This window comes from Mobula hypostoma, chromosome 14 (genome assembly GCF_963921235.1).
Source record: "Mobula hypostoma chromosome 14, sMobHyp1.1, whole genome shotgun sequence".
Lineage (NCBI taxonomy): Eukaryota > Metazoa > Chordata > Chondrichthyes > Myliobatiformes > Myliobatidae > Mobula > Mobula hypostoma.
The window spans coordinates 78513769-78529257 of record NC_086110.1 but is presented as its reverse complement, the minus strand read 5'-3'; the positions used below and the strand labels follow the sequence as shown (position 1 = coordinate 78529257).

Below are 15489 nucleotides of genomic sequence, written 5' to 3'. Positions count from 1 at the left end.
AAGCCCAATCTTCATCTTCAATCTATCTCGCTCTCCTGAGTTTGTTCTTGTATCTGGTGAATATTCAGAGAATCTCGCACAAACTGCTCCGCTTTCTGGTAATCATCAAAAAATCTTTTTTCTCCACCAGACAAAAAAATCTTCAAAGTTGCAGGATAACGCAGTATAAATTGATAACCATGCTCCCATAGGGTTTTTTTCACTGGATTAAACTTCTTCCTTTTCTTCAAAAGTTCGTAACTTATATCAGGGTAGAAAAAAACTTTTTTCCCTTTAATTATCAATGGCCTTTTTCTATCTTTGGCAGCTCGAACAGCTGCCTGAAGAATCCTTTCCTTGTCTTGAAATCTTAAGAATTTTATTAAAATCGATCGTGGATATTGGTCATCTTTTGGTTTTGGTCTTAAAGCTCTATGTGCCCACTCAATTTCAATTGACCGAACCTCCTCTCCCATTTGCAAAACCTCCGGGATCCATCTTTGAAAAAATTCTATTGGCTTTTGTCCTTCCATACCTTCTGTAAGACCAACCATTTTAATATTATTACGTCTACTGAAATTTTTCAACATGTCCACTTTCTCCAAGAGTCGGTTTCTTTCCGAGTTCTAGACAAGCAAATCATTTTCTGTTTTTTCCACTCTATCATTCATAAGCCCCATTTCTCTTTCCATCTTCTGAAGCTTCTTTTCCATTTTGTCCTGTCTTTCCATAACTTTATTATAGCATCTCTTCGTATCTCTAAGCTCCTCTCTTACTTTCCTTAATTCAGCCGTTGATTTCAATACAGCCTCTCTTATGTCTCTATCATCTCCTTTACTTCCACTCTCCTCTCTCCATTTCTAACCTCACTCCTTCTGAACACACTGCTCTCCGCTCTCTCCGCACTAATCCTAACCTCACCATCACAGATAAGGGGGGTGCTGGATTAGTCTGGCGGATGGTCCGCTACCCTGCTGAGGCCAGACAGCAACTCTCAGACCCCTCCTCTTACTTACCCCTTGAACAGGACCCCACTAAGGAGAATCTGGCCGTTGTCTCCCGCACCATCACCTACCTTATTGACTCTGGGGATCTCCTATCTACTGCCACCAACCTCATACTCCCTTACCCTGCACCTCCCGTTTCTACCTCCTACCCAGTCCCGAATGAAGGGTCGTCGACTGTTTACTCTTTTCCATAGATTTTCCCTGGCTTGCTGAGTTCCTCCAGCATGCTGTGTGTTACCTCATATTTATCTGGATTAAACTCCATCTGCCCTTTCTAAAAAACTGTGGAGACAAAATTTACCTCTGACAGATGCCCAGGTCAGGACAGTGACAGGAAGTGGCAGAGCCCTGGGTACTGGGGAGTGTTGTAGAACAGAGAGAGACCTCGGGATATGGGACATAGTTCACTGAAGGCGGTCACACAAGCAAACAGGGTGGTGAAAAAGGTGTCCACCAGAGTTAGACGAGGAGCTTGCTTGACAGCTTGGGCCCTGTACTCACGGAGGTTTACAGGAGTGGGGAGGGGGTGAATCCTCATTGAAGCCTACCAAATATTGAAAGGCTGATACAGAATGGTTGTAGTTGGCTAGGCAATTTGACTAGAATGGATGAGTTGGGATGAATGGTCTGTTTCAATGTTGTATAACTCAGCTGATTTCACCAACACACTGCAATCACCCCATACCTTAGAGTACCATCTACACTATCAACAACTCCACCAGTCTGTAAACTTACTGATCATGTCACTCACATCCATATCCAGATTGTTTATGTATAGAACACAGAACAGTACAGGGCAGGGTTGGTCTGTACCAACCATGATGCCAATTTAAAATATACGACTGCTCTACACATGGCCAAACTCTCTCAGACACTCTGGTGTCTAAGTTCCTCTTAAACACCAGCATCAATCTTTGCCTCCACTACCCACATGACAGTAATTGCCATGTAAATCTCCTTTAAACTTATCCCCTCTCACTTTTGCTATGCCCTCTCATATTGAGATGTTCCAACCATGGGGAAAAAGACTTTAATTTCACTATCTATTTCTTTGACGTTCTCACAAACCGCTCAGATCTCTGCTCAGCCTTCGCGGCTCAGGAGAAGACAACCCAAGATTGTCTCACCTCCTGGTAAACCTCTCATGCAGCCTCCCCGAAGCCTGGACACCCTTCCCAAAACGACAGACAATGCTCCAGACTGAAGTTCAGAGAGTGCGAGCGAGGGTGGGGCTGGGGTACGGAGGGGTTACCTGTGTGGTGAAGGTCCCGCCCGGCCTACCTGTGTCAGCCTCTGCTGCTCGCGGTGACAGCTGCTTGGGCTTGGGCCTGGGCCGGGGCCGCTCCCCTTCAGCGGCTCCGGCCCCAGTGGGTTGACGGGCGGCCCCTCCGCGGTCTCCTCCCGGGGGCAGCTCAGCGGCATGGCGTTCCTCTCGTCACCCTGACAACGGCGGTCACGTGGTCCCGCACGCAGCGCGCGTGCGTGGCAACGACCCCCGTTCACGTGCGCAGCTAGCCCGCGCCTCGGGCCTCGGGCCGGGTTTGATCCCCGGCGTCGGCGGAGGGCTGCTCTCCTCCTTCAAGCCCTGACTGGGGAGACTAGTGTCGCACTACATTCTGATCGTGGGCAGGGACCTGATGGACTGAAAGTGCCTCGGGCCCGGAACCCATTCCTGGTGGTCCGTCTCGGCCCCAGGCCTGACCGCTCAAGCCTAGCCCCACCTCCTGTACTCACCAGTCTCGGACCACATCCCAGAGTCGGCGATGGTTCTACAGTGGGACAATATTCCTCTCTGGATTGTACATTGGAACTAGTTTGGATTGAAACTTTACTGAACTGATCTTTGAAATCACACCCCCCTGTGTAAAACTGCACTCCCGGATTCGTAACACCCACCTGCGTAAAACTTTTCCATTTTGTCCTGTCTTTCCATAACTTTATTATAGCATCTCTTCGTATCTCTAAGCTCCTCTCTTACTTTCCTAAATTCAGCCGTTGATTTCAATACAGCCTCTCTTATGTCTCTATCATCTCCTTTACTTCCAATCGCTTCCAATTCTTCCTCCTCTTCTTCATCTGTGTTCTCTGCAGAATCCAATTCTGAGTCATTTTCAATTGCAGTGGGTGTCGGTTCTTGTAGTTTACGTTGTGTCGATTTGTGCATGCGCAATTCCGTTGTCTTCTTCGGAGCAACCGTTGCCACCGCCATTGCTCCCTGTTCTACCGAAGGAGATCCAACCTGAGTCCAAGACTCCATCGTTGCAGTAGGCCCTTTTTTCTTCCCGTCTCGCGGCTGCTTCGCAACAGCAGACTTCTTTTGTTGCGGTTTAGGAGGCATATCGTAAAGTAGTCTTACAAAGTTTATAAATAGTTTTCAAAAAATATTTACCAACTTTGTTTTATTTAAACGGTACTTTACTGATTTGTTGCGGGAGAGCTGAATTTACACGTCTCAATCCCACGTCATCACGTGACGCCCCCCTCATTCCGAGTTTGAGGAGGTTTAGTTTGTCACCTAAGACACTCAAAAACTTCTATAGATGTAGTGTGGAGAGCATTCTGACAGGCTGTATCACTGTCTGGTATTGGGTGAGGGAGAGATCATTCTGACAAGCTGCATCACTGTCTGGTATTGGGTGAGGGAGAGACCATTCTGACAGGCTGTATCACTGTCTGGTATTGGGTGAGGGAGAGATCATTCTGACAAGCTGCATCACTGTCTGGTATTGGGTGAGGGAGAGATCATTCTGACAAGCTGCATCACTGTCTGGTATTGGGTGAGGGAGAGATCATTCTGACAAGCTGCATCACTGTCTGGTATTGGGTGAGGAGAGACCATTCTGACAAGCTGCATCACTGTCTGGTATTGGGTGAGGGAGAGATCATTCTGACAAGCTGCATCACTGTCTGGTATTGGGTGAGGGAGAGATCATTCTGACAAGCTGCATCACTGTCTGGTATTGGGTGAGGGAGAGGCCATTCTGACAAGCTGCATCACTGTCTGGTATTGGGTGAGGGAGAGACCATTCTGACAGGCTGCATCACTGTCTGGTACTGGGTGAGGAAGAGAGCATTCTGACAGACTGCATCACTGTCTGGTACTGGGTGAGGAGAGACCATTCTGACAGGCTGCATCACTGTCTGGTACTGGGTGAGGGAGAGACCATTCTGACAGGCTGCATCACTGTCTGGTATTGGGTGAGGGAGAGACCATTCTGACAGGCTGCATCACTGTCTGGTATTGGGTGAGGGAGAGACCATTCTGACAGGCTGCATCACTGTCTGGTATTGGGTGAGGAAGAGAGCATTCTGACAGACTGCATCACTGTCTGGTACTGGGTGAGGAGAGACCATTCTGACAGGCTGCATCACTGTCTGGTACTGGGTGAGGGAGAGACCATTCTGACAGGCTGCATCACTGTCTGGTATTGGGTGAGGGAGAGACCATTCTGACAGGCTGCATCACTGTCTGGTATTGGGTGAGGAAGAGAGCATTCTGACAGGCTGCATCACTGTCTGGTATTGGGTGAGGAAGAGAGCATTCTGACAGGCTGCATCACTGTCTGGTATTGGGTGAGGGAGAGACCTTTCTGACAGGCTGCATCACTGTCTGGTACTGGGTGAGGGAGAGACCATTCTGACAGGCTGCATCACTGTCTGGTATTGGGTGAGGGAGAGGCCATTCTGACAGACTGCATCACTGTCTGGTACCGGGTGAGGGAGAGACCATTCTGACAGACTGCATCACTGTCTGGTACTGGGTGAGGGAGAGACCATTCTGACAGGCTGCATCACTGTCTGGTATTGGGTGATGGAGAGAGACCATTCTGACAGGCTGCATCACTGTCTGGTATTGGGTGAGGGAGAGACCTTTCTGACAGGCTGCATCACTGTCTGGTATTGGGTGAGGGAGAGAGCATTCTGACAGGCTGCATCACTGTCTGGTACTGGGTGAGGGAGGTGGCATTCTGACAGGCTGCATCACTGTCTGGTACTGGGTGAGGGAGAGACCATTCTGACAGGCTGCATCACTGTCTGGTATTGGGTGAGGGAGAGACCATTCTGACAGGCTGCATCACTGTCTGGTACTGGGTGAGGGAGAGACCATTCTGACAGGCTGCATCACTGTCTGGTACTGGGTGAGGAGAGACCATTCTGACAGGCTGCATCACTGTCTGGTATTGGGTGAGGGAGAGACCATTCTGACAGGCTGCATCACTGTCTGGTATTGGGCGAGGGAGAGACCATTATGACAGGCTGCATCACTGTCTGGTACTGGGTGAGGAGAGAGCATTCTGACACGCTGCATCACTGTCTGGTATCGGGTGAGGGAGAGACCATTCTGACAGACTGCATCACTGTCTGGTATTGGGTGAGGGAGAGACCATTCTGACAGACTGCATCACTGTCTGGTATTGGGTGAGGGAGAGAGCATTCTGACAGGCTGCATCACTGTCTGGTATTGGGTGAGGAGAGACCATTCTGACAGGCTGCATCACTGTCTGGTATTGGGTGAGGGAGAGACCATTCTGACAGGCTGCATCACTGTCTGGTATTGGGTGAGGGAGAGACCATTCTGACAGGCTGCATCACTGTCTGGTATTGGGCGAGGGAGAGGCCATTCTGACAGGCTGCATCACTGTCTGGTATTGGGTGAGGAGAGACCATTCTGACAGGCTGCATCACTGTCTGGTATTGGGTGAGGGAGAGACCATTCTGACAGGCTGTATCACTGTCTGGTATTGGGTGAGGGAGAGATCATTCTGACAAGCTGCATCACTGTCTGGTATTGGGTGAGGGAGAGATCATTCTGACAAGCTGCATCACTGTCTGGTATTGGGTGAGGGAGAGATCATTCTGACAAGCTGCATCACTGTCTGGTATTGGGTGAGGGAGAGATCATTCTGACAAGCTGCATCACTGTCTGGTATTGGGTGAGGGAGAGATCATTCTGACAAGCTGCATCACTGTCTGGTATTGGGTGAGGGAGAGGCCATTCTGACAAGCTGCATCACTGTCTGGTATTGGGTGAGGGAGAGACCATTCTGACAGGCTGCATCACTGTCTGGTACTGGGTGAGGAAGAGAGCATTCTGACAGACTGCATCACTGTCTGGTACTGGGTGAGGAGAGACCATTCTGACAGGCTGCATCACTGTCTGGTACTGGGTGAGGGAGAGACCATTCTGACAGGCTGCATCACTGTCTGGTATTGGGTGAGGGAGAGACCATTCTGACAGGCTGCATCACTGTCTGGTATTGGGTGAGGGAGAGACCATTCTGACAGGCTGCATCACTGTCTGGTATTGGGTGAGGAAGAGAGCATTCTGACAGACTGCATCACTGTCTGGTACTGGGTGAGGAGAGACCATTCTGACAGGCTGCATCACTGTCTGGTACTGGGTGAGGGAGAGACCATTCTGACAGGCTGCATCACTGTCTGGTATTGGGTGAGGGAGAGACCATTCTGACAGGCTGCATCACTGTCTGGTATTGGGTGAGGAAGAGAGCATTCTGACAGGCTGCATCACTGTCTGGTATTGGGTGAGGAAGAGAGCATTCTGACAGGCTGCATCACTGTCTGGTATTGGGTGAGGGAGAGACCTTTCTGACAGGCTGCATCACTGTCTGGTACTGGGTGAGGGAGAGACCATTCTGACAGGCTGCATCACTGTCTGGTATTGGGTGAGGGAGAGGCCATTCTGACAGACTGCATCACTGTCTGGTACCGGGTGAGGGAGAGACCATTCTGACAGACTGCATCACTGTCTGGTACTGGGTGAGGGAGAGACCATTCTGACAGGCTGCATCACTGTCTGGTATTGGGTGATGGAGAGAGACCATTCTGACAGGCTGCATCACTGTCTGGTATTGGGTGAGGGAGAGACCTTTCTGACAGGCTGCATCACTGTCTGGTATTGGGTGAGGGAGAGAGCATTCTGACAGGCTGCATCACTGTCTGGTACTGGGTGAGGGAGGTGGCATTCTGACAGGCTGCATCACTGTCTGGTACTGGGTGAGGGAGAGACCATTCTGACAGGCTGCATCACTGTCTGGTATTGGGTGAGGGAGAGACCATTCTGACAGGCTGCATCACTGTCTGGTACTGGGTGAGGGAGAGACCATTCTGACAGGCTGCATCACTGTCTGGTACTGGGTGAGGAGAGACCATTCTGACAGGCTGCATCACTGTCTGGTATTGGGTGAGGGAGAGACCATTCTGACAGGCTGCATCACTGTCTGGTATTGGGCGAGGGAGAGACCATTATGACAGGCTGCATCACTGTCTGGTACTGGGTGAGGAGAGAGCATTCTGACAGGCTGCATCACTGTCTGGTATCGGGTGAGGGAGAGACCATTCTGACAGACTGCATCACTGTCTGGTATTGGGTGAGGGAGAGACCATTCTGACAGACTGCATCACTGTCTGGTATTGGGTGAGGGAGAGAGCATTCTGACAGGCTGCATCACTGTCTGGTATTGGGTGAGGAGAGACCATTCTGACAGGCTGCATCACTGTCTGGTATTGGGTGAGGGAGAGACCATTCTGACAGGCTGCATCACTGTCTGGTATTGGGTGAGGGAGAGACCATTCTGACAGGCTGCATCACTGTCTGGTATTGGGCGAGGGAGAGGCCATTCTGACAGGCTGCATCACTGTCTGGTATTGGGTGAGGAGAGACCATTCTGACAGGCTGCATCACTGTCTGGTATTGGGTGAGGGAGAGACCATTCTGACAGACTGCATCACTGTCTGGTATTGGGTGAGGGAGAGATCATTCTGACAGGCTGCATCACTGTCTGGTACTGGGTGAGGGAGAGACCATTCTGACAGGCTGCATCACTGTCTGGTATTGGGTGAGGGAGAGACCATTCTGACAGGCTGCATCACTGTCTGGTATTGGGCGAGGGAGAGGCCATTCTGACAGGCTGCATCACTGTCTGGTATTGGGTGAGGAGAGACCATTCTGACAGGCTGCATCACTGTCTGGTATTGGGTGAGGAAGAGAGCATTCTGACAGGCTGCATCACTGTCTGGTATTGGGTGAGGAAGAGAGCATTCTGACAGGCTGCATCACTGTCTGGTATTGGGTGAGGGAGAGACCATTCTGACAGGCTGCATCACTGTCTGGTATTGGGTGAGGAGAGAGACCAGTCTGACAGGCTGCATCACTGTCTGGTATTGGGTGAGGAAGAGAGCATTCTGACAGGCTGCATCACTGTCTGGTACTGGGTGAGGGAGGTGGCATTCTGACAGGCTGCATCACTGTCTGGTACTGGGTGAGGGAGAGACCATTCTGACAGGCTGCATCACTGTCTGGTATTGGGTGAGGGAGAGACCATTCTGACAGGCTGCATCACTGTCTGGTACTGGGTGAGGGAGAGACCATTCTGACAGGCTGCATCACTGTCTGGTACTGGGTGAGGAGAGACCATTCTGACAGGCTGCATCACTGTCTGGTATTGGGTGAGGGAGAGACCATTCTGACAGGCTGCATCACTGTCTGGTATTGGGCGAGGGAGAGACCATTATGACAGGCTGCATCACTGTCTGGTACTGGGTGAGGAGAGAGCATTCTGACAGGCTGCATCACTGTCTGGTATCGGGTGAGGGAGAGACCATTCTGACAGACTGCATCACTGTGTGGTATTGGGTGAGGGAGAGACCATTCTGACAGACTGCATCACTGTCTGGTATTGGGTGAGGGAGAGAGCATTCTGACAGGCTGCATCACTGTCTGGTATTGGGTGAGGAGAGACCATTCTGACAGGCTGCATCACTGTCTGGTATTGGGTGAGGGAGAGACCATTCTGACAGGCTGCATCACTGTCTGGTATTGGGTGAGGGAGAGACTATTCTGACAGGCTGCATCACTGTCTGGTATTGGGCGAGGGAGAGGCCATTCTGACAGGCTGCATCACTGTCTGGTATTGGGTGAGGAGAGACCATTCTGACAGGCTGCATCACTGTCTGGTATTGGGTGAGGGAGAGACCATTCTGACAGACTGCATCACTGTCTGGTATTGGGTGAGGGAGAGATCATTCTGACAGGCTGCATCACTGTCTGGTATTGGGTGAGGGAGAGACCATTCTGACAGGCTGCATCACTGTCTGGTATTGGGTGAGGGAGAGACCATTCTGACAGGCTGCATCACTGTCTGGTATTGGGTGAGGGAGAGACCATTCTGACAGGCTGCATCACTGTCTGGTATTGGGCGAGGGAGAGGCCATTCTGACAGGCTGCATCACTGTCTGGTATTGGGTGAGGAGAGACCATTCTGACAGGCTGCATCACTGTCTGGTATTGGGTGAGGGAGAGACCATTCTGACAGACTGCATCACTGTCTGGTATTGGGTGAGGGAGAGATCATTCTGACAGGCTGCATCACTGTCTGGTACTGGGTGAGGGAGAGACCATTCTGACAGGCTGCATCACTGTCTGGTATTGGGTGAGGGAGAGACCATTCTGACAGGCTGCATCACTGTCTGGTATTGGGCGAGGGAGAGGCCATTCTGACAGGCTGCATCACTGTCTGGTATTGGGTGAGGAGAGACCATTCTGACAGGCTGCATCACTGTCTGGTATTGGGTGAGGAAGAGAGCATTCTGACAGGCTGCATCACTGTCTGGTATTGGGTGAGGAAGAGAGCATTCTGACAGGCTGCATCACTGTCTGGTATTGGGTGAGGGAGAGACCATTCTGACAGGCTGCATCACTGTCTGGTATTGGGTGAGGAGAGAGACCAGTCTGACAGGCTGCATCACTGTCTGGTATTGGGTGAGGAAGAGAGCATTCTGACAGGCTGCATCACTGTCTGGTATTGGGTGAGGAGAGACCATTCTGACAGGCTGCATCACTGTCTGGTACTGGGTGAGGGAGAGACCATTCTGACAGGCTGCATCACTGTCTGGTATTGGGTGAGGAGAGACCATTCTGACAGGCTGCATCACTGTCTGGTATTGGGCGAGGGAGAGGCCATTCTGACAGGCTGCATCACTGTCTGGTATTGGGTGAGGAGAGACCATTCTGACAGGCTGCATCACTGTCTGGTATTGGGTGAGGAAGAGAGCATTCTGACAGGCTGCATCACTGTCTGGTATTGGGTGAGGGAGAGACCATTCTGACAGACTGCATCACTGTCTGGTATTGGGTGAGGAGAGACCATTCTGACAGACTGCATCACTGTCTGGTATTGGGTGAGGGAGAGACCATTCTGACAGGCTGCATCACTGTCTGGTATGGGGAGTGAGGGCTACTGAAAGAAGCTACAGAAAGTTGTAAAATTAATCAGCTCCATCTTGGGTACTAGCCCCCATAGTATCCAAGACATCTTCAAGGAGTGGTGCCTCAGAAAGGCAACGTCCATTATCATCAAAATGGATGGGACGAGAGAGAAGCAAACATCCCCTCCCGATGAACTGAATGCATTCTATGTACACTACTCAGGACATACCCTTTTCTCACTGTTACCATCAGGTAGGAGGTACAGAAGCCTGAAGGCACACACTCAGCGATTCCCCTCTGCCATCTGATCCCAAAATGGACACTGAACCCATGAACACTACCTAACTTTTATTATTTCTGTTTACACTATTTTTAATTTAACTATTTAATATACACATATACTTATTAGGAAGGAAAAGATGAATTATCAAAGGAAGCTGGCGACTAATATCCAAGAAGGTATTAAAAGGCTTTTTTTTTAAGTATATAAAGGGTAAAAGAGAGTTGAGGATATATATATATAACCAATACAAAATGATGCTGGAGTATCATAATGAGAGATGCAGAGATGGCAGAGGAACTGAATGTGTATTTTTGCATCAGTCTTCACAGTGGAAGACATCTGCAGTATACTGGACATTCAAGAGTGTCAGGGAAATGAAGTATATGCAGTGAAAGTTACGACTGAGAAGGTGCTCAGGAAGCTTACTGGTCTGAGGGTGGATAAATCTCCTGGACCTGATGGAATGCATCCTCGGGTTCTGAAGGAAGTAGCTGGAGAGTTTGCGGAGGCATTAACGATGATCTTTCAAGAATCGATAGATTCTGGCATTGTACCAGATGACTGGAAAATTGCAATTATTACTCCGCTTTTTAAGAAGGGTAGGAGGCAGCAGAAAGGAAACTATAGACCTGTTAGCCCGATGTCGGTGGTTGGGAAGTTGTTGGAATCGATTGTTAGGGATGACATTACGGAGTACCTGGAGGCACATGACAAAATAGGCCAAAGCCAGCATGGTTTCCTGAAAGGAAAATCCTGCCTGACAAACCTACTGCAATTCTTTGAAGAAATTACAAACAGGGTAGACAAAAGAGATGTAGTAGATGTGGTGTACTTGGATTTTCAGAAAGCCTTTGACAAGGTGCCACACATGAGGCTGTTTAGCAAGATAAGAGCCCATGGAATTACAGGGAAGTTACTAGCATGGGTGGAGCATTGGCTGGTCAGCAGAAAACAGACAGTGGGAATAAAAGGAACCTATTCTGGCTGCCAATTACCAGTGGAGTTCCACAGGGGTTGGTGTTGGGACCGCTGCTTTTTACGATGTATGTCAATGATTTGGATTATGGAATTAATGGATTGTGGCTAAATTTGCCGATGATACAAAGATAGGTGGAGGAGCGGGTAGTGTTGAGGAAACAGAGCCTGCAGAGCGACTTGGATAGTTTAGGGAAATGGGCAAAGAAGTGGCAAATGGAATACAATGTTGGAAAGTGTATGGTCATGCACCTTGGTGGAAGAAATAAACGGGCAGACTATTATTTAGATGGGGAGAGAATTCAAAATGCAGAGATGCAAAGGGACTTGGGAGTCCTTGTGCAAGATACCCTAAAGGTTAACCTCCGGGTTGAGTTGGTGGTGGTGAAGGGGAATGCAATGTTGGCATTCATTTCTAGAGGTCTAAAATATAAGAGCAGGGATGTGATGTTGAGGCTCTATGAGGCACTCGTGAGACCACACCTGGAGTATTGTGTGCAGTTTTGGGCTCCTTATTTTAGAAAGGATATACTGACATTGGAGAGGGTTCAGAGAATATTCACGAGAATGATTCCAGGAATGAAAGGGTTACCATATGAGGAACATCTGGCAGCTCTTCGGCTGTATTCCCTGGAGTTCAGGAGAATAAGAGGGAGATTTCATAGAAACATTCCAACTGTTAAAAGGCCTGAACAGATTAGATATGGCAAAGTTATTTCCCATGGTCGGAGATTCTAGGACGAGAGGGCACGACTTCAGGATTGAAGGACCGATGTTGACTGACATTTAGAACTGAGATGCGGAGAAATTACTTTAGTCAGAGGGTGGTAAATCTGTGGAATTCGTTGCCACGAGTGGCTGTGGAGGCCAAGTCATTGGGTGTATTTAAGGCAGAGATAGATAGGTTCTTGATTAGCCAGGGCATCAAAGGGCATGGGGAGAAGGCAGGGGAGTGGAGATGAGTGGAAGAATTGGATCAACCATGATTGAATGCAGAGCAGACTCGATGGGCTGAATGGCCGACTTCTGCTCCTATATCTTATGGTCTTATACTTATTGTAATTGATTTGCTTATTTATTTTTTCCCAAAGACATCTGGCCTATCGAGTCTGCTCCACCATTCAACCATGGCTGATCTTTGTTATCATGTATTGCACTGAACTGCTGCTAAGTTAACAAATTTCACGACATATGCTGGTGGTGATAAACCTGATTCTGATATGTTTCTCTGAACTTGACAGAAACAGGCAATATCTTGGCCCAAGAGAAACTATTCTGACTTACATTCCGAAATCGCACAAGTTTCCTTTTGTAACCATTTCCGGCCACAAGGTCTGCCTCAGAAATGTACAAGACACAGAGTCGTTTGGAGAGGTGGAAATCGACGAGGCCCAAACCATCCTCAAACACGACAGTAATCCTGCCTGGAGGGAACAGCATGCAAGAGCACTCAGTCAGCCACGTTTCTGAGATTAAAAGGACAGTGCAGAGGTGGAAGTGGGCTGAGGAGAAGGGGAGCAGCTGAGGTGGAGGGAGGACAGAGGAGTGACAGAGGGTGAGGGAGTTGCTATCATTCTGATGGAAGTCACAGAGTCACAATGAGATTTTCATTCAGAGTGCTGGAGATGGGAGGCCTCGGCAGGATAATGGCCTAGACCACTGGGTGGGGTTAACAGGGTCAGGCCAAGGGCCGGAGAGAGGAAGATGCAAGTGAGGTTTGATGCAGAGGGAGCAGTCCTGCCAGTCTGTTCCCAGTCTTTCCCACTTACCCTGACAGCCGAGAGCCAGCTCTGAACCCCTCCACTTCTCATTCACAATCACGTGTCCAAAGGGAACTGCACTAGCCCCTGCTCGGACCGGAGTGCTACACACGCTCGAATTCAGTAATGCATCCATGGAACCATCACCCGGTGAAGGGGCCTGAAAACCCGTCACGCGTGGCTCTGCAGAACATGCCTGGGAGATAAACAGAAATACAAATGGATGGGATGACATTGGCAACAACAGCACATCCCCACCCGATGAGATTAATGCATTCCAGCTACATTAGGAACAGAAGCAGATTGGTATGTCACCACCCGCCGCCTTTGATGCACATGAACCCGTGGGAAGCACTGGGCCTGGATGGTGTCCCCGGTTATGTCCTTTCGTCCAGCTCAGATCAGCTGGTGAGGTATTTGCAGACATTTTTAACTTCTCCCTGCTTCAATCTTTAAGAAGAACACTATCATCCTGGTACCTGAGAAAACAAGGTAACATGCCTTGACAACTAACATCTCCTATTATGAAGCGTTTCAAGAGTCTGGTCCATGACACACATCAACTCCAGCTTTCCAGATAACCTCGCCCCACTGCAACTTGCCTATTGATGGTATACACCATCTCCCTGGCTTTACATTCATCGCTTGTGCATCTGTACTGTGAAGACACCAACATCAGACATATAGTCTACTGACTATAGTTCTGCCTTCAACTCTGGAATTCCAAGCAAACTCCAGAGCCTGGGAGTTAATGCTTCCCTCTGCAACTGGGTCCTTGACGATTAGCCAACAGATTGCTATCAGTAAGGACAGGCAGCAACACCTCCATCATGATTATTCTAAACACTGGTGCTCCACAAGGTTGCATTCTCAGCCTCCTACAAAGTACTTCCTATACACTCATGACCACATGGCCTGAGTCTGCTCCAAGTTCATCTACAAGGGAGATGAAGGGAGGGTGTGTGTGTGTGGGGGGGGTCTGGACTGTGAGAGATGAAGGGAGGGGGTGTGTGTGGGGGGGTCTGGACTGTGAGATGAAGGGAGGGTGTGTGTGGGGGGGTCTGGACTGTGAGATGAAGGGAGGGTGTGTGTGTGGGGGGGTCTGGGTTGTGAAGATGAAGGGAGTGTGTGGGGGGTCTGGGTTGTGAAGTTAAGGGAGGGGGTGGGGGAAGGCTGAGGGTCTGGACTGTGACAGATGAAGGGGGGGTGTGTGGGGGGGGTCTGGGTTGTGAAGTTGAGGGGAGTGGGGAGGTGAGGGGGGATGCCAGTGATCCGAGGCAAAGGCAGTGTGTATGTGAATCGTTGCCGCAGACTGCCACTCACTTAGTCCGACTACTTCCCGCCCTCAGACTGATCTTCCCGTTCTCACCAATAGCGTATCGAGTTATGATGATTGATGGACATAGTAACCAATAGTATCTGTACCTGCACACGGCGCACCCAATCAATTTTCACCCTATACAATGGAAAATGTACAGACCCGGGAAATCGGAGCAACACACGAAATGCTGGAGGACTGAGCATCTATGGAAAGGAGCTTCCGGCCGAGATCCTCGGCAGGGCTGGCTGTGGGGTAGATTTAAAATGTGGGGAGGGAGAGAGAACCAGGTGACAGGTGAAACCTGGAGGGGGAGGGATGAAGTAAAGACCCGGAAAGTTTGGTGAAAGAGGCAGGAGGCCATGGGAGAAAGAAAGGGGGGAGGGGAGCTCCAGAGGGGGGCGAGGGGATGGGACATGGAGAAAGGTGGAGGGGGGGCATTGCCGGAAATTCATGCTATCAGAAACAGGAGAACATCTGCCGGTCCTGACGAAGGGTCTCGGCCTGAAACGTCGACTGCGCCTCTTCCTATAGATGCTGCCTGGCCTGCTGCGTTCACCAGCAACTTTGATGTGTGTTGCTTGAACATCTGCCGGTGCTGGAAATCCCAGCAACACGCACACGCACAGTGCTGGAGGAACTCAGCAGGCCCGGCGGCGTGTGTTCCCGAGCGGTCTCCCTCTCCCTCGGGTCTCACCGATATACAGGAGGCCGCAGCGGACCCGGACACGGACAATGAGCCCAACAGGGCCACAGGTGAGTGTCGCCTCCCCGTTCGGAGCCCGGATTGGTGGTGAGGGAGGCGGGCCGAGTGTTCGGGGCCCGAAGTGGTGGTGAGGGAGGGAGGGAGGCGGGCGGGCGGGCGGGCGGGCGGCCGAGGGAGAGACGATCCGGTCGGTGATGCTGCATAGGGGGCGGTAGGTTTAAATGGATCAGTAGCC

The 15489-nt window shown here is 50.3% G+C and overlaps 2 protein-coding genes across 5 annotated transcripts in view; one reads left to right on the top strand and one right to left on the bottom strand.

Moving 5' to 3' along the window:
* kiaa0513 (KIAA0513 ortholog) overlaps positions 1-15489 on the bottom strand; it is a 231748-nt gene that overhangs the window by 17622 nt on the left and 198637 nt on the right. Inside the window, exons 1-3 of one of the 4 annotated variants that reach the window (XM_063067278.1) lie at positions 15246-15396; positions 13240-13426; positions 12755-12894 (exon numbers count right to left, since the gene is read on the bottom strand). In XM_063067278.1, the coding sequence (XP_062923348.1) occupies positions 12755-12894; positions 13240-13366 (267 nt within the window). In that variant the 5' untranslated portion in view covers positions 13367-13426; positions 15246-15396. Of the gene's footprint in view, positions 1-12754; positions 12895-13239; positions 13427-14655; positions 14862-15245; positions 15397-15489 lie in introns of those variants that run through there. The other 3 variants (XM_063067277.1, XM_063067280.1, XM_063067279.1) reach the window with 3 other exon arrangements.
* LOC134356365 (uncharacterized) overlaps positions 14911-15489 on the top strand; it is a 40840-nt gene continuing 40261 nt past the window's right edge. The window contains exon 1 of the mRNA XM_063067275.1: positions 14911-15304. Coding sequence (XP_062923345.1) covers positions 14911-15304 — 394 coding nt within the window. The remainder of the gene's footprint in view (positions 15305-15489) is intronic.